General features: G+C 44.7%; 1 protein-coding gene across 9 annotated transcripts in view; it reads right to left on the reverse strand.

Annotated features, from left to right (window-relative positions):
• Nucleotides 1-18,586, reverse strand: part of AXDND1 (axonemal dynein light chain domain containing 1) — a 68,695-nt gene that overhangs the window by 29,353 nt on the left and 20,756 nt on the right. For 6 of the 9 annotated variants that reach the window (XM_045028940.1, XM_045028936.1, XM_045028935.1 and 3 more), the window contains exons 12-20: nucleotides 17,460-17,580; nucleotides 11,819-11,920; nucleotides 11,031-11,197; nucleotides 9,459-9,643; nucleotides 8,736-8,818; nucleotides 7,958-8,061; nucleotides 3,943-4,018; nucleotides 3,452-3,686; nucleotides 1,286-1,499 (exon numbers count right to left, since the gene is read on the reverse strand). In XM_045028940.1, coding sequence (XP_044884875.1) covers nucleotides 1,286-1,499; nucleotides 3,452-3,686; nucleotides 3,943-4,018; nucleotides 7,958-8,061; nucleotides 8,736-8,818; nucleotides 9,459-9,643; nucleotides 11,031-11,197; nucleotides 11,819-11,920; nucleotides 17,460-17,580 — 1,287 coding nt within the window. The remainder of the gene's footprint in view (nucleotides 1-1,285; nucleotides 1,500-3,451; nucleotides 3,687-3,942; nucleotides 4,019-7,957; nucleotides 8,062-8,735; nucleotides 8,819-9,458; nucleotides 9,644-11,030; nucleotides 11,198-11,818; nucleotides 11,921-17,459; nucleotides 17,581-18,586) is intronic. The other 3 variants (XM_045028938.1, XM_045028942.1, XM_045028941.1) reach the window with 3 other exon arrangements.

Here is an 18,586-nt window from a genome sequence, read left to right on the forward strand (position 1 = left end):
CCCCTGCTAATCTCCCGGGCCACTCTGGGACTGCGGGGCCCCCAAAAGTGCCCTCCCACAGCTCCTGCCACCAGCACTGTGGGGAAGGGACCCCCTGACCGTCCCCAAGACCCTCTGCCCCTTATCAAACCCCTTGGTCCCGGCCTGGCCTGGCACCCTTAACATGCTGCTCAGAGCAGCGTGTCAGAGCTTTACCACGTTGTATGCGAACCCACGTTATAACGGGTTGTGTTATATCGGGATAGAGGTGTATTTGGTAGGGGGGAGAAGTGGGGAGAAGGGTTAAATTGCTATGGTTAGACTACTACATACTGTATAAAAGATTTGGAGATTTTTGTAAATGCTGTAGCTGTTGGTGAGTTTCTCAGTTGTAAATAGCCTGTTATATAATGTATACATATTCTGCAGCTAATTCATTCCATATGTAACTTTTTCTCTCAACAGTTACACCATAGAAGTTCACCTCATAAATTCAATTGTAAATTAATCAAATATTTTATTTCTTTTCTTCAAACTGATAAAATAATAAAATATCGCTATCAGTTAACATGCACAAATTTACAAAAAGGACTCTTCATAAATATAACCAGTCCTCAGCCAACCCCTTCTCATCAGTCTGAGAAGAGAGAGAAAAGATGGCTTTTGCAGAGTGCCTAGAAGGTAAAGAAATCAGAGAGTGCCACTATTTGCTATGAATGATGTTTTAGTGTTCTGTTTGAATTAATACAAATACTAGAGAAAAAACATGATTTGTGTATGAACTTCGTACAAATTGAAGCTTCATCACATGCTAGAATTATCACTGGTGTCAAACTGACCAATCTGAAGCCTAGATTCCTTTTTTACCATCTAACAGGTAAACCATGAGCAGCAAGATTCTTCACACTGCCCCATCAATGTGCTTCATCCCTCACCTGGAGGGACCACTTCCAGGGGATGAGAGGAGAGGTCAGGCTTTGAGGTGCATTTGGTCCTTGGCTTCTAACTCCAAGATTGCCAAGGAAGTGTCAGCTGTGATGGGGACACGTGTACTAGGAACTGTACACAACTCGTTTCACAGGTATTACCAAACAGCCATCAGGTGGGAATGACTTTTAATCACTGCCCATCTGAACCAAATTTCAGCCGGTGGCCTAGAGGTGAAAGACTCTGTAGCCCATTACCAACCTCCTGTTCCAGATAGTGTCCACCACATGAGAACATTTATCCAAGCATGTGAGAAGAGCAAATTGTATCAGGACAGCCCCAGAGAAGAATGAACAATACTGGCAAGGACCTATCTTACGAGACATGAGGCTTTCTATTGCTCCGATCCTCATGAGACTGGCCGGAACCTATAACTGTCATCAGTGCAGCCACCTGGGTCAGCCAATCAGGAATCACTCGAAACAATTTCAGCCAATCAGATTCATGCATGCCAGATCCTCGCTTGTTGGTTAGCATCTTGAATGTCCAATCTTCCATACTGCTCACTAAACCTGTCAAAATCCTGGTTACCCCTGTGGGGGAAAAGAGGAAACTTTATCTGTATTCCTTCAGTCAGTGAAAAGTGAGCTTCAGAATCCAGCAGTTCAAAATTCTATGATAAGAGGAATGACTACACTATGCATGAATTTAGCGGGCTTGAATTACAGATTAATTGTTTAGTAAGGACCTAATACAAAACCCACTAAGTCAATGGGTGTCTTTCTGTTTATTTCAAGGAGCTATGGTTCAGATCATAAATTACCTACATAGCTCAATTAATTTCAGATTCCTAGCTCTAAGCAATGGCCAACATCACAAGAATCAGCAGCCTTGTATTCATTCAAAAGCACTGGATCAAGACAGACCAAAAAGGATGTCATTCCTATGCATAGAGCCTTTCACAGTACGGTTTTATTTATTTATTTATTTGCCAAGAATGCCTCATACATAAAAGGGCAAAACTTTCAACACAAGCACCCAACTTCTGCCTGGTAAATGTGCATGTGTATGTGCAAATTATAAAGATGTGTGTAAAATGGGAAACTGCCTGTGCAAAGGTGTGATTACCTGTTCATTTACCCATTTTGCACATTCAAATGTGTATTCTCTGTCTGCTGAGCTGCATGTAACTATACACATTCTCATTATCCACATAAAGTGTTTAAGCTCTCTTTGAATCCTACTAAAGGTGCTGATTTTGGTGATGTCTTGTGGCAAAGAGTTCCACAGATTGTGCATTATGGGGAAAAAAGGATTTCCTTTTTCAAATGCGTTGCCTTTCAGATTCACTGATTGTCCCCTTGTTTTTTATTAGAAGAAAGGGTAAATAGGAGCACCAGACTTACCTTTATTCTGTATATCTTTGTAAGGTCTACTCTTATCTAAACTAAATGGTCCAGTCGTATCAATCTCTCCTCACACAGAAGTCTCTCCAGGCCTCTACTCTTTGTCACCCTATACTGACCCCCTTCTATTCTGATGCATAGTTTTGTGGAGAGGGTGATCAGAGCTTAGCACAGTATTCAGATGATTGAATGCTATTTCTTTATGTTACGGCATTATGTTTTCAATATCACTAGCCTGTTCCTTATAACTTCTTAACATTTTGTTTGTTTCTACCACTGCTGCACACTGAACACCGGTTTTATTCAGCTGTTCACACTGATACTTTGGTCTCTTTCCCGAGTAGTTACATTAGTTTAGAACCCAGGAATAGTTCTCAAATGACTTTTTCCAATGTGTATTACCTTACATTTGTCAACACTAGATTTCCTCTGCCATGGTGCTGCCCAATCCCCTCATTACGTTAGGATGCCCTTTAGATTTCACTGATTTAAATTATTTTGTGTCATCTGCTGATTTTGCCAGCACACTGCTCACTCCTTTCTTCAGATCATTAATAAATATCTTACACAACACTGGAGCTAGTACAGAATCACGAGGCAACCCATTGTTAACCTTTTGCCATAATGAAAACTGAACATTTAGCCCCACTTTTTTCCCCTATGTCTCTTACCAGTTTCTATGACTACTAAGAGCTTGTCTACACGGGATATTTGTTTGCGCAAGCCAGGGTGTGAATTTACAGTGCACTAACTTGCCATACAGTAATATCCCATACAGACACTACTACCATGCACTAGAAGTTTCACAGTGCACTTTGATGTACTCCCATTTCAAACAGCAGTATGTCAAAGCACATTGCAGAACTTGCAGAGCGCTGTACCAGGGTCAGCTTGGTGACTTAGTGCATGGCAGGCTAATGCACTGTAGATTCACACTCTGGCTTCCCATACAGTAACATCCTGTGCAAAAAAGTCCTCTTTCTTTAGTAGCCTTTTGTGAGGGACTTTGTCAAAGGCTTTTTAAAGTCCAAATAAATTATATCAGCTTTTAGCCACTTGTTCACTGACACACTCTTTTAGTCACTTGTTCACTGACACACTGAAGGAAAGATTGAATGAGAAGATGGGTAATTTCTTACCATTCTCCCCATTTATTCTTACGCTGTACTGCTGGCAAAGCTCATTTGCACGTTCATTTATTTCTTCCATGGCCCTGAGCTCTGGAGGCAACACCCCATTAATGTCCTTGTGACGACTAAGCACTGTTTGTCCCAGCTCTGTCCAACGTTTCTGCAGGTTGGCAGCCGTCTTGAGGGTCTCCTTCTTCATTAGTAGAACTTCCCCTCCATATTGCTCCAGGTCCTCATTCAACATCTGAAAAGAAAATAATGAACATGTCATCCCAGAAAAAGCTCTCAGCTGCCTGGGTCACCCCCAGATGTGCAACTGAAAGGAGATGGATATCCTTTTGGCCCAAGATGAAAAAGATGTTGCAAACTAAGCAACTATATAATAAACTTTGAGCCTTTCTTTATTTCTATCCTTCTTAGCATTTGTAGAGCTAAATATTAATTATTTGCTAGCAGCTTAGTTTGTAGGCTAGGGGAATATGCTTGTCAGAAAGTCTTACCTTTTCCAAGTTCTTGAAGTCCTGTAGGATTTCCTCCAATACCTCTCCCTTCGTATTAGAGAAGCTTGTTTTCCTGCTAGAGGGACAAGGAGAGAAAGTGAGAAGGGATGAGATACAAGAGAAACATTACTCCTGAATGAGCAAAAGTAAACGTATAATGTGTGCACCTGCTGCTCCATGCTATATCCTGTACTTGAAACAGAAGCCTTTTTGCCAAGGGAAGGGTCTTTAGGGCTTCCTCCCCACCACTGACTTACACTCCCTCCCCTAGAATCACAAAAGTGTTTGGAGTCCCTCGTAGGAAAAAAGATTGCTTCAAGCACAGGAGGAATGGAAGGCAAACAAGTACTGGATGTTTAGTCCTCTGTAAGGCTGTGACTGAAACTGACAAAATGCTGTTCTTCACTAATACTGTAATCATCCTGGAAAAAATCTTCTTAAAATAATCATTTTATTCCTATTTTACTTTTTAAATGTGTAGCTCAACAAGTAAGTAGAATGAGGATGATAACCAAGTTAAAGTTACTATGAGAACCGTACATTTTACATCTTCTGACTGGTCTCATTTTGTAACCTTAGTGTTCTATTAAAATAAATTTTGGTATTTCACTTATTTGCATTTAAGTATAAAAATTATCAAACTTAAACAACAAACAAGAGCACTGTCAGACCAGTCAGAGAGTAACCTTTCAGAAAGAAACCTCCGGTTATAAAGTCAGAGGGTGGACTCCTCGGTCCATTTGAAGTCAATGGCAAAACTCCCAGTGCCTTCAATGAGGTCAGGTTTTCCACCCGACATGTGGGAGGCTATTGGATAAATACAGTAGAACCTCAGAGTTAAGAACACCAGAGTTACAAACTGATCAGTCAACCACAGACCTCATTTGGAAGCAGAAGTTCGCAATCAAGCAGCGGCAGAGACCAAAAAAAAAAAAAAAGCAAATATAGTACAGTACTGTGTTAAACATAAACTACTAAAAAAAAAAGGAAAAGCAGCATTTTTATTTTGCACAGTAAAGTTTCAAAGCTGTATTAAATCAATGGTTTCAGAGTAGCAGCCATGTTAGTCTGTATCCGCAAAAAGAACAGGAGTACTTGTGGCACCTTAGAGACTAACAAATGCTCAAATAAATTTGTTAGTCTCTAAGGTGCCACAAGTACTCCTGTTTTTATTAAATCAATGTTTAGTTGTAAACATTTGAAAGAACAACTATGATGTTTTGTTTAGAGTTACAGACATTTCAGAATTACAAACAACCTCTATTCCTGAGGTGTTCATAACTCTGAGGTTTACTGTGGTAGGAAGTTTTCTACAATCTGGATTCATAGACAGAAATGGATTTCAGAATTCAATACCTAGGATCTGTTTAAAAAACAAGCCACAGTTATTATTTGAGGACATTATATTAAAAGTGTTTAGTTGTTACTGCATTTTATATTGTTTTCTCTCTACTTTCCCCCTTAAGAAAAACTGTATTGTCCCCACATTGCCACTGAAGAAGTATTGTTTTGGGGCTTGTCTACACTGGCAAGTTTTTTCGATGAAACTAATGTCGACAAGGAAAAATCAACAAAAGCAAAGTCGCCAAAGCGTGTCTACATTTGCTCCCACTGTCAACAGATCATGTCCACATTTGGGGCACCTTTGTTGACAGAGAGCAATGGACTGTGGGTATGTATCCCACAGTGCCTGGCGACACCATCCATCACTAAGTGTTGTGGGAATGTGGAAACTGAGCAGGGCGCATCCTGGGATGTGCAAAATGTACTGTCATGCACTGCTTTGTGTCCCACCCTTCCAAAGGTTTCTGGCTTCCTTTTGCACCCTTTTTCCAACTGTCATTCTTTTATAGTGTGCGCCAGCATCTGCAGTGAGAGAGGACAGATCCCACACGTCTCTCCTATGTGCTGTTAGCTGTCGTGAGGACATTGCACATGGCAGCACAGTTACTCTCAGAGTTACTTGCATAGTTAGCAGAGGATGAATCACAGGCCTCCGAGTGTGATATGGATGGCAGCAACTTATCTGTGCTTTGTGCATTCACAGAGCAGCTGCATACAGTAGATCATCACTTCTGGGCTAGGGAAACAAGCACTGATTGGTGGGATCGCATTGTCATGCAGGTGTGGGATGACGACCAGTGGGTACAGAACTTTAGGATGCGTAAAGCAACCTTCATGGAGCTATGTGCTAAGCTGTCCCTCGAACTGCGGCGCAAGGACACCAGATTGAGAGCTGCCCTTTCGGTAGAGAAGCATGTTGCAATCTCTGTGTGGAAGCTGGTGAATCCAGACTGCTACTAGTCAGTTGCAAATCAATTTGGAGTAGGAAAGTCCACTGTTGGGGCTGTATTACTCCAAGTGTGCACAGCAATAAATCGCATCCTGCTGTATAGGACTGTTACTCTGGGAAATGTGCATGAAATAGTGGATGGCTTTGCAGAGATGGGTTTCCCTAACTGTGGCGGAGCGATTGATGGCACACACATTCCAATTTTTGTGCCAGACCACCTTGCCTCTGGAATACATCAATACGAAGGGATACTTCATGGTGTTGCAGGTGCTTGTGGATCACCAGGGGCGTTTCATGGATATCAGTGCAGGCTGGTCTGGAAAGGTGCATGATGCATGCATCTTCAGAAACAGTGACCTGTACAGAAAGCTGCAGGCAGGGACTTTCTTTCCAGACCACAGTTTCACAGTGGGGGATGTGGAAATGCCCAAAGTAATCCTGGGAGATCTGGCTTACCCCTTATAGCCCTGGCTCATGAAACCTTACACAGGGCACCTGGACAGCAGCAAGGAGCATTTTAACAACAGGCTGAGCAGGTACCACATGGTAGTCAAATGTGCCTTTGGCCATTTGAAAGCTCGCTGGAGGTGTCTCAATGATAGTATAGACCTTACCAAGGACAGTATTTCCATGGTCATAGCCCCATGCTCAGGGGTGGCTCTACAAATTTGGCCGCCCCAAGCAGTCATGCCCGGGAGGCGCCCCCGAGCCGCGGGAGCAGCGGACCTCCCGCGGGCATGACTGCGGACGGTTCGCTGGTCCCGCGGCTCGGCTGGACCTCCCGCAGGCATGACTGCGGACGGTTCGCAGGTCCGGCGGCTCCGGTTGAGCTGCCGCAGGCATGCCTGCGGGAGGTCCAGCCGAGCCGCGGGACCAGCGAACCGTCCGCAGTCATGCCTGCGGGAGGTCCACTGGAGCCGCCAGCCGAGCATCCCCTCCGCAGTCATGCCTGCGGCAGGTCCGCTGCTCCCGGGGCTCTGGTGGACCTCCTGCAGGCATGACTGCGGCAGGTCCGCCGGCCCAGCCTGCTGCCCCCCCGGGAAAGGGCCGCCCCAGGCGGGTGCTTGCCCCGCTGGGCTCTGGAGCCGGCCCTGCCCATGCTGCACTAAGGATAATCTGTGTGACTCTAAGGGTGAAATGTTTGCTCAGGTGTCGCGCACTGAGGCAGAGCGCTTGGCTGCACAGTTTGAAGAGCTGGATGCTGTCAGAGGAGCCCAGAGAGCTGCTATTAACATTAGAGGCTTTGAGGAACTGCTTTGACAATGAGTGGCAGTAACACATGTCTGCTTTGGAGTTGCTTCCCTGGTGCATCCATGTACAATTTTGTGGACCAAGCTCTATGCAACACAATGCTTTACAAGCCTGTTCGCGAGAGTGAATTGAATGCTATACGCTTTTGTAGAACGCAGATAAAAACGCTGTGCCATTAAATACCTTAGCCTTTATTTATTGTTAAAAAGGGTAAAACCTCACAACTGTGTATAGCTCCAGCTATCATTGTGAAAGCTGTGAGAAGGGGTGGAGTGATGGGGAAACTCAGGAGTGCTGTGAAATTAAAAGGAATGTGTGAGCATGGGGGGAGGAGGGGTTGGCAAAGAATTGTGCATCTGCATGTGCTGCAGTGGACATCGACCACAGATCTGCTCAGTCTGCAGCTGTATCAAAGACTTGAGCATCTCTGTCTGATCCTCCATAACTGTTATCATCCACTCTGTCGCTTGCCTGGCAAAAGCAGCATTCTCTTTTCTGTCCTGCCTTTCGGCTTCCCAGCACCCTTTCCATTCCCTGGTCTGTCTCTCATTGTGCTGCAGCACCTCCCAGAACATGTTGTGATAAACAAAGAGAAAAATGCGAGAGTGACCAGGTGGTTCCTGTCGCTACAACCCTTCCACTTCAGAGTACAACATAGGTCTGGAATCAAGCATGGCAACGCGGATGGCCTTTCAAGGGTACACTGTTTTGCCGACCCAAGTAGCCCAACCCTGTAGTGTTGAGCAGGGGGGGGGGATGTGTGATAAACTCAGGACAGACAGTTGCCAGAGGGGGGGGGGGGAGGAGTCAGTCCCAGAGGGTTAAAAGGCCCTCCTCCTTATCAACTGAGAGGCAACTACAGGTCAAGCAGGTTCAGCTGAGAAAGGGTTACCAAGGTAGCAAATTAGAATCAGCTGAGGGGAGCTACCTGAGGGTAATTAGGATCAGCTGGTTCCAACTTGGAGCTGCCTGAGACCTTTTTAAACCCCTTCCTGGGAGGAAGGAAGAGGGGGGAAAGCAGAGAGAGAAGGAGCCTGGCTACCAGGAGTGTTGAAGCAGCAAGCCTCCCCAGGCAGAGCGGCAGGACACTCTCCTACAAGGCAGGGTAAAAATACTTTAATTAAGACTGGTGAGAAGACAGGGAACAGACTTCCCCTGAGTCCTAAGGGGGACTGCATTACCCTAGCCGGTCTCTCCAGAGCTAAAAACAGCAGAGGCTGGGGAGACTGAGATGGGACTTTGCCACAATGTCTTCTTTTCTACACCTATGTTTTTTTCTTATCTGCCAAAGCCAGTCCACTAGGATGTGTGGTGTGTTCTTCAAGGTCTGTGCTGAACAGAAGAGGGATCGTTACATTCCAGCAAATGATTGAAACATTTTAGTAAAAAGGGTATTTTCCTAGTAGAAATCACTTTCTCTCTGAGACTCTAGGCAGGCACACAGCTTCGCGAGCACCCCGATCATGGTGAGTGTCGGGAGTGGGGGGAAGACGGTTGTGCGTACGGACAAAAAGGTCATGGCTTGCAAGGCAGCTTTGCAGGGAACTCATTCTAAAATTATCCCACACTTTTTCACAGGCGGCCAACCTGCTGGCTAACATCTCACTGTTGCGGGTGGCCAGAGAAACCAGGGCACAACTGCTGAATGCTTGTGGCTTTCACCCTGGTCTATATGCAGCTCAGCTATGTGCCGCTTTGGTCCCAGCTCCAGTGATTGCTAAATGGCATGGTACAGTTTTCTACAATGGGGGAACTAACAAGGCTGCCATCCCTTGGAATCTGTGGCAGAGGATTAACAAGTACCTCTTGGAAACTTTCCAGAGCCTCTCTCTGGAGGATTCCCTACAGGTCTCGATGTCCATTGACACCCTGCTTGACCATGCAGATTAGCTACACAGGGCAATGTCCAGCTCACAGAAAACACTACCCGCCTCCCACTTTTCAATTCCCTACACAAGCCACAGCAACTTACCCAGAGTCTCATCTGCTTCCTTCTCCCTGTTGAGCATTTCTGAAGTGGAAAAAAGTTCCTGGCTGCCTGCCCCACTGGGCGACCCCGTTGGGAGCACCATATCCTCTTCTAGCTCAACTTCTTCATGCAGAATTTCAGCCTGCTGGTTACCCCCTCTTTCTGCTGCCTGCGAAGTATCCACGGGGCTATTGGTGATGGAGGTGGGGTCACCACTGAGGATAGCATTCAGCTCTTTATAGAACCGGCAGGTCTTAGGTGCACCACCGGAGTGATGGTTCACCTCCTGCACTTTATGGTACACCTGCCTCAGCTTCTTTATCTTCGCTCTGCACTGCTGCGTGTCCCAACCATAGCCCTTTTCGCACAAGCCTCAAGAAATTTGCCCATATGTGTCCTGATTCCTACGGGTCACTTGCACTGAACAGACTCCTCTCCCTATATACTAATCAGATCCAACAACTCATCAGTGGTCCAAGCGGGACCGTGTTTGGTGCGATAGCCAGCCATGCTCACCTGGGAAGCCTCCTGGGAAGCTCCTCTGGAAAGCCAGCAAGCAGGAAATTAGATCTAAAATTTCCGGGGCTTGCGGGGGGGGGGGGGGGGGGGGTGGCTGCAGGCAGCAGAGTTCAAACCGGCAGCATGGGAATTGTGGGATACTTTCTGGAGGCCAATAAAATCGAAAAAAAACCTGTGATGTCTACACTCCATGTTTGTCGACAATAAAGGGAGGAGAAAAGACAAAAGTCTCTCACAGGGATGGAAGTTTTTTGTCGCCAAAACTAGGCGTTTTTTTTTTTTTTTTTAAAGTCACACTGCAGTGTGTATGCTATTGCTGTTTTGTCTCCAAAAGCCAGTTTTGGGTGATAAAACTTGCCAGTGTAGACAAGCCCTTAGTGTGTATTAGTACTTAGGATGTAGTATAGTCCTTCCAGTAGATAGGATCTATTATTTATTTTTTCCCTTTGTTTGGAGACAATCAACCTTTATCCTTGTCATTATTATTATTCATTACATGCATTGTGGAAGTCCCAGGAGCCCCAGTCATGAACCAGGACCTCATTGTACTCAGCATTGAAAAAACACAGCACAGATAGATGGTCTAAAAACCTTACAAGCTACACTGCCTCTGAGGTGCTGGATGTTATCCTGAATACCTGTATTTTAGTAATGTTTCATCTTAGGTGATCATTTCTCCCCATTTGCTTCAAAATCCTCATGGTAACAGACAAACAGATCTCATAGTTTACTGTGAAATCTTTTGTTTTCTCCTGTTCGGGGGGGAGTAAGACAGAATTATTGCAGAAGGCATGAACAGAAGTCTACATCACCATACTGGAGCTGACAGATTTCAACTGTGGACAAGGTTTTCAAAATAAACAGATGTCAAACCTAACAGAACAATGGTGAGGTGTATGCAGCTTGCACCCAGTGAGCCAAATCCTCCAACTAATGGTGGTTTTGCCTGAATACGGGCTGCCAGGTTTGGTGTACTGCAATTTTCTGTCACATAAAGGTGGTGGAGGTAGCTAGTGTACCACTGCCTAAATTAAACAATAACTCCTGGACACTCACAAAACATTGTCCTGGAAGTACTGCATCCACTTGGTGAGGCCATTCTGAACCATTCGCAGCTTCTCCCTGCTGGAGTTTTCAGCATGTTCCACTTCAACTCCAATGCGGTTCAACAGCTCCCTGAACTGCTCAGTCATCTCCTGCAAATCGGAAAGGTCTGCTGTGTCCTGTGTGCATCACAAGAAAGAATGGGAGAGCCGTAAGGCAAGGGACCTTCCATTTCACTGGGATCAGAATAATGACCACTCAGATGTCTGAAGAAGTACCCACTTCACAGACTGCTAGCTGGAAAATGTTCTGCAGTTCCACAGCATACACAATGACCTTGGAAGCTGGACATTTCATTAGTGGCATTAGGACTGAGGCACACATGACTCAGCTCAGCACCTGAGTTTTGTATTTGTGTTGAAACATCAGAAGGCACATGTGCTGGGCCAGCACTGTTGAGGATAAAATTACACTAGCATTGATTTGGCTTGGTCTTCTGAGGATGAACAGAGGGAGCAAAGTAGGAAAAGCCATGAAGAGAAGGGAAAACAGAGAGACGAAGAAAGTTGAGGACAGAGCGATGGGAGGGGAGAAAAAAGGAACAGAGAGAAAGAGAAAGGGGGAGATAGAGGACCTATTCAAACCATACCATTCATTCAAACCTGAGCCAAAACTTTAAAGTTCAAATAGTAACTGGGAAACATGAAATTCTGCACTGAGACAGATGGGCCCTGCAGACACAAGATCTTCAAACATAGCCTTCTCCACACCACAGTCATACATCACAAACAGGACTCTACCTGTGATGCCAGAAGCACTATGAAGTGTTTGATGACTTTGGTCCATGCCTTTTCACTAACATAGAGCTTGCGAGACAATGTGAGCTGGTTTCTTTCGATCACCTGCAAGGAACACAGTTACTTACACCGGCTTTTTTGGGAGTGGTGAGGAGGTTAGAGAACAACCCGGGAGATAACTGACCCAAGCTCCACTGAGTAAGAAACGTACCCTGAAAAGCTGACTTCACACTAGCACTTCCTAAGCTATAAGAGACTATGGGCAGAGCTGTGACAGGATTTACAGGGCCAGGACAGGTAGTCTTCTGCCTTCCTGTGACCTGTCCCCTACAGTGACCCCACGCCCCCAGAGAGGCCGCTATCTCTTCCAGCCCTGCTTCCCTCACTGCAGGACTCACCCTCTCACCTTGAGTCTGTTTCCCATCAATGTTTTACTGCCCTTACTTTTCCTTGTCTCTGCTCCCCGCTTGGGGTTACTCCTCCCATTTGCTGCTCCCCTCATATATCTGCCCCATCTCATTTTTCTTTCAAACACCCCTCATCTACTTTTTCTGTTGTTCTCAGTCCCTTTCCCTTGGCTCTCTCCAATTCTTTCACTACCTTGTCTCTGCCCCTCACTGTTTTAGCCCCCTGCTCCATTGTTGCCTCTTTTTGTCCTGTCCAGCTTATCAGGTGGCTCAGGACAGCCCAGGGCTGCCCTTCTGCTGTCACAGTGAGCGCTTGTTGTGTCTCCCCAACACCTGCTCCTGGCTGACTACCCACTGGAGCAGATGGCACTAGAGTGAACTCCTCTAGCTGCACATATTATTGCTAGGTGCTGTACCCAAACACTGGCAGACTGGCCCTGTCCAAAGTGGTTGGTGAGTATTGTGAAACAGGAGGGCCAGGGAGCAGTGGTAGAGTGGTAGAGGGCAAGTATATAAACCCTAGGCTAATTAAGGTGTGGTTCCCTGAAGACTAGGGAGGTTGCTACAGGTTAATTGGAGCACCTGTAGTCAATTACAGCCCTGTTAGCAACCCAATAAACCCGCCTGCTTCAGGCAGTCAGGGGAGAGGGAGGAAGGAGAGAGGACTGGAGCTTGGAAGTGTGCTGTGAGACTTGGAAGATCAGAAAACCGGAGTAAGGGAAACCCTGCCCCAGCAGGGGAGGGAGACTCCCTCCCCCAGCGTCTAAGGACTGAAGGTACCCTACCCAAGGGGGAAGAGGGTAAGGACCCACAGGAGTTAAGAGGGGCTGGGACTCAGAGTAAGGAGCAAACCCAGACCCCTCCTCTGCTTCCCCCCTTTACCTCCTTCCCGGGTCACTAGTGGGGCCCTCGGTGCCCCAAGAGCAGAGGCAAGGGGTGGCATCTTAGCCCCCCATCAAGAAAAGCGCAGGACCCACCATACTACATCGGCCGTCTTGTCACAGTAGTGACCCACAGCATACAAGAGGGGCATCAACCATTTTAACGCTGACTCATGGCATGGGAAAGGGCCAGGAAATACAGACCAGTCTCTTACCAGCACTGCTGCGCATCACACATGTCCTGCTGTGCAGACCCACTGAGAGGCCCACCTTCCACTAAAAACCCAGGCCCTGGACAACTGTCTCCCCTCATCACCAGATACACGACAGCCTTGCTATCTGGAGTGAAAGATCTGAATAGATGTTGCTGTCATAGGCCTCACAGAGTACAGTTTGTAGAACAGAACTCCATAAAAAATGGCTACCTAAGTGCCAATGGCCACCATAGCGAATAAATGAACAGCATGCGACAACAGCAGAACCAAAGTGTGTGGTAAAGCCACCTACTGTCATAGGTTTGATCCACAATCTAACAATCCAAGTACACTCCTTGAGGAGAGAACTTCCTTACCACACTACCTCACTTGAGCTTAAACGCCAGCAGGAACCTCCTTAGAATGCTTCATTGTGTGATGGAGGATGGCCAAAGCCCAACATATCCCAGCTAGTAGGGATGGAGATTTAAAGGACTGCTCAGCAACTTTTGGCTTTTATTCCACATGATTTGCAAGGCATCTGAGTATTTTATAAGTAACAATGGTGAGCCCATGCTCGATTACATCCCAGCAGATGGCTCCTGTATGTAAAAGTGGCAGTAGAACACTAAAGCCCATGGTTTGAAGCTTAGTGGAGCTCTCTGGAAGGCAATAACCTTGGTCAAATAACAATAGATTGTAAATTTGCATTAACTTACTCAAATTCAGGCACAAACCATCAGGATAATGTGCCTTTTAAACTTAAACTGTAACAGAAACCACATATGGCATTTATGATAGGTACCACATATATCAATAAAAATGTCTGTACCATATTTCCAATATTGTATTTTTCTTGGTAAAAATAGTCCTCAAGAGATTAAGTAAGGTACTACTCAGGATGAGCAAGAGTGGAAGAATCTGACCATTAATAACCTCTTAAAAGGAAAAATATCAAAAGGAAATGTAAAAATATCAAGCCATCTCCAATAACTCTGAACAGATGTACTTTGAAGGACTATTAATGTTATCCATGGGAAACTCAGAGAGCCAAAAAAAAAGTGTTCCCACTCTGTTTCTGCAGAACTATTGCTGCCTCATCCTAAGGAACAACCTGAAAAACTACCAGGCAACTCCAAGAAGTTCTCACAGCAAATGTTTAACTTGAATGGGATAAAATAAGAGACCACCAATGTGGACACAGTAGAAAAAGAAAGTAAAATATAGTCTTGAAATTAGAGAAAAAGTCTAGGGAATCTGGGTTGGATAATCTAAACTTTGAGAAATGTCAAGGAAGCATTTTAGTGACACTATTTCTGAAAAAACACAAGCCACTCTGATCATGAGCTAATTCAGTTCAAACTACATGGAAGGATAAACAAAAATAGATCTGGGACTAGGGTTTTTTATTTCAAAAGGGCTAACTTTAAAGAATTAAGAAAATTAGTTAGGGAAGTGGATTGGACTGAAGAACTTGTGGATCTAAAGGTGGAGGAATCCTGGAATTACTTCAAGTCAAAGTTGCAGAAACTATCAGAAGCCTGCATCCCAAGAAAGGGGGAAAAAATCATAGGCAGGAATTGTAGACCAAGCTGGATGAGCAAGCATCTCAGAGAGGTGATTAAGAAAAAGCAGAAAGCCTACAGGGAGTGGAAGATGGGCGGGATTAGCAAGGAAAGCTACCTTATTGAGGTCAGAACATGTAGGGATGAAGTGAGAAAGGCTAAAAGTCAAGTAGAGTTGGACCTTGCAAAGGGAATTAAAACCAATAGTAAAAGGTTCTATAGCTATATAAATAAGAAGAAAACAAAGAAAGAAGAAGTGGGACCACTAAACACTGAGGATGGAATGGAGGTTAAGGATAATCTAGGCATGGCCCAATATCTAAATAAATATTTTGCCTCAATCTTTAATAAGGCTAATAAGGAGCTTAGGGATAATGGAAGGATGACAAATGGGAATGAGGATATGGAGGTAGATATTACCACATCCGAGGTAGAAGCCAAACTCGAACAGCTTAATGGGACAAAATCGGAGGGCCCAGATAATCTTCATCCAAGAATATTAAAGGAACTGGCACATGAAATTGCAAGCCCATTAGCAAGAATTTTTAATGAATCAGTAAACTCAGGGGTCGTACCGTACGACTGGAGAATTGCTAACATAGTTCCTATTTTTAAGAAAGGGAAAAAAAGTGATCCGAGTAACTATAGGCCTGTTAGTTTGACATCTATAGTATGTAAGGTCTTGGAAAAAAATTTGAAGGAGAAAGTAGTTAAGGACATTGAGGCCAATGGCAATTGGGACAAAATACAACATGGTTTTACAAAAGGTAGATTGTGCCAAACCAACCTGATCTCCTTCTTTGAGAAGGTAACAGATTTTTTAGACAAAGGAAATGCAGTGGATCTAATTTACCTCGATTTCAGTAAGGCATTTTGACACGGTTCCACATGGGGAATTATTAGTTAAATTGGAAAAGATGGGGATCAGTATGAAAATTGAAAGGTGGATAAGGAACTGGTTAAAAGGGAGACTACAACGGGTTGTACTGAAAGGTGAACTGTCAGGCTGGAAGGAGGTTATTAGTGGAGTTCCTCAGGGATCAGTTTTGGGACCAATCTTATTTAACCTTTTTATTACTGACCTTGGCACAAAAAGCGGGAATGTGCTAATAAAGTTTGTGGATGACACAAAGCTGGGAGGTATTGCTAACACAGAGAAGGACTGGGATATCATACAGGAAGATTTGGATGACCTTGTAAACTGGAGTAATAGTAATAGGATGAAATTTAATAGTGAAAAGTGCAAGGTCATGCATTTAGGGATTAATAACAAGAATTTTAGTTATAAATTGGGGACACATCAGTTGGAAGTAACAGAGGAGGAGAAGGACCTCGGAGTATTGGTTGATCACAGGATGACTATGAGCCGCCAATGTGATATGGCCGTTAAAAAAGCGAATGCAGTTTTAGGATGCATCAGGCGAGGTATTTCCAGCAAAGATAAGGAGGTGTTAGTACCGTTGTACAAGGCAATGGTGAGACCTCATCTGGAATACTGTGTGCAGTTCTGGTCTCCCATGTTTAAGAAGGATGAATTCAAACTGGAACAGGTTCAGAGACGGGCTACTAGGATGATCCGAGGAATGGAAAACCTGTCTTATGAAAGGAGACTCAAAGAGCTTGGCTTGTTTAGTCTAACCAAAAGAAGGTTGAGGGGGGATATGATTGCTCTTTATAAATATATCAGAGGGATTAATATTAGGGAGGGAGAGGAATTATTTAAGCTTAGTACCAATGTGGACACAAGAACAAATGGATATAAACTGGACACTAGGAAGTTTAGACTTGAAATTAGATGAAGGTTTCTAACCATTAGAGGAGTGAAGTTCTGGAACAGCCTTCCAAGGGGAGTAGTGGGGGCAAAAGACATATCTGGCTTTAAGACTAAGCTTGATAAGTTTATGGAGGGGATGGTATGATGGGATAGCAATTGATCTTTGCTTATCAGCAGGTAAGTATGCCTAGTGGTCTGTGATGGGATGTTAGATGGGTTGGGATCTGAGTTACTATAGAGAATTCTTTCCTGGGTGCTGGCTGGTGAGTCTTGCCCACATGCTCAGGGTTTAACTGATCGCCATATTTGGGGTTGGGAAGGAATTTTCCTCCAGGGCAGATTGGCAGAGGCCCTGGAGGTTTTTCGCCTTCCTCTGCAGCATGGGGCACGGGTCACTTGCTGGAGGGTTCTCTGCAGCTTGAGGTCTTCAAACCACAATTTGAGGACTTCAATAACTCAGACATAGGTTAGGGGTTTGTTATAGAAGTGGATGGGTGAGATTCTGTGGCCTGCATTGTGCAGGAGGTCAGACTAGATGATCATAATGGTCCCTTCTGACCTTAAAGTCTGAGTCTATTTCATATGAAATCCTCTGGCACTGAGCCTGAAGATCAGCACCAGAAAAAGCAATATATATCTGTCAGTTTCCACAGTTAAAAGGGCCAAAAAGCAGTAGTCCCCTGGGAAAAGCAGTCTTGGCAGGTCTGGGAGCACAAGACTTCAGTTAAACAAAACCTTTGGAAATCCTGGAGCAGGAGTTTTGGTTACAATGGTTTGTATCCTGCAGTAAGGCAGTGTCCTCCATGATGCTGTCTGTACCTACCTTCATTGCCAGGTCATATGTAGCTGAGCTCCAGATTTCTTTCTCTTGGGTTAACTGGAGCAGCTGGGTCTCAAGCCTCGCTCTTTGTAACTCATACAACTCACGATATTCTCCCACAAGACTGAGAGAAGAAGACAGAGAGACAAGATGTGGTGAGGTAATACAGTATCTTTTATTGGACCAATTTCTCTTGGTGAGAGAGACACGCTAAATGCAAGGTGGAACAGATTGTTTAGCATAAGTTTACTTAATTTATTACATTTTAATCGGAGTATCTTTCCCAGACATGAAGAAGAGCTCTGTGTGGCTCCAAAGCTGGTCTATCTCACCAACAAAAGTTAGTCCAATAAAAGGTATTACCTCACCCATCTTGTTTCTCTAATATCCTGAGACTGATACGGCTACAACAACACTGCATAGAAGATGATGGAGGTACACTACTGGAATCCACATCCCCTCCTCCTAACCTAGTTTTTTATCTTTCTTACAGCTCCCAAACATTTCTCAGATACCTGCTTCAGCCAGATCTCTTTCCTCAATTACCACACTCCACAGGCCTGCCAATCTATAGCTCCTTTCCCTGAATCCCAAATAAGCCCTTTTACTGATATTCCCACTGTGAGTTCCCAACATGTCTGGAGACAAGTCTGTGCTGGGCTTAGGCTAACTGTTCTATTCATAATGCAACCTTCCCTAGGTCAGGTGTTTCAGAACTCAATGCAGGAGTCTGACACACTCTGCACCAGTTGACCCCTCAGAGATTGAGGTCTGTGATGTTTTTTGCAGACTGTCAAGAGACAGGGAACTCAGAACTGGGAGGATGAGGATGGGGCAGTACTTAGTAAAAATCATTAAAATGTGAAAATACACAGACAACAAATACAAAGGACTTTTAATGGTTAAAACTTGAAACATTAAAACAACTTATCTCTTTGAGAAATTTGACACTATTAGAGAAATTTCTGTGCAGTATACTGGGTTGGATATACTGCACAGAAATAACCAGTTTCCCATACAGAGAGAGAAATCAATATTCCACACCCCCTCTACAATGCCCTAAAGAGAGAGAAATCAGTGTGCCACATTCCTTCCCACAGAGAGTAAACACTGGGCCACGTCACCTGTGA

The sequence above is a fragment of the Mauremys mutica genome, chromosome 8 (genome assembly GCF_020497125.1).
Source record: "Mauremys mutica isolate MM-2020 ecotype Southern chromosome 8, ASM2049712v1, whole genome shotgun sequence".
Lineage (NCBI taxonomy): Eukaryota > Metazoa > Chordata > Testudines > Geoemydidae > Mauremys > Mauremys mutica.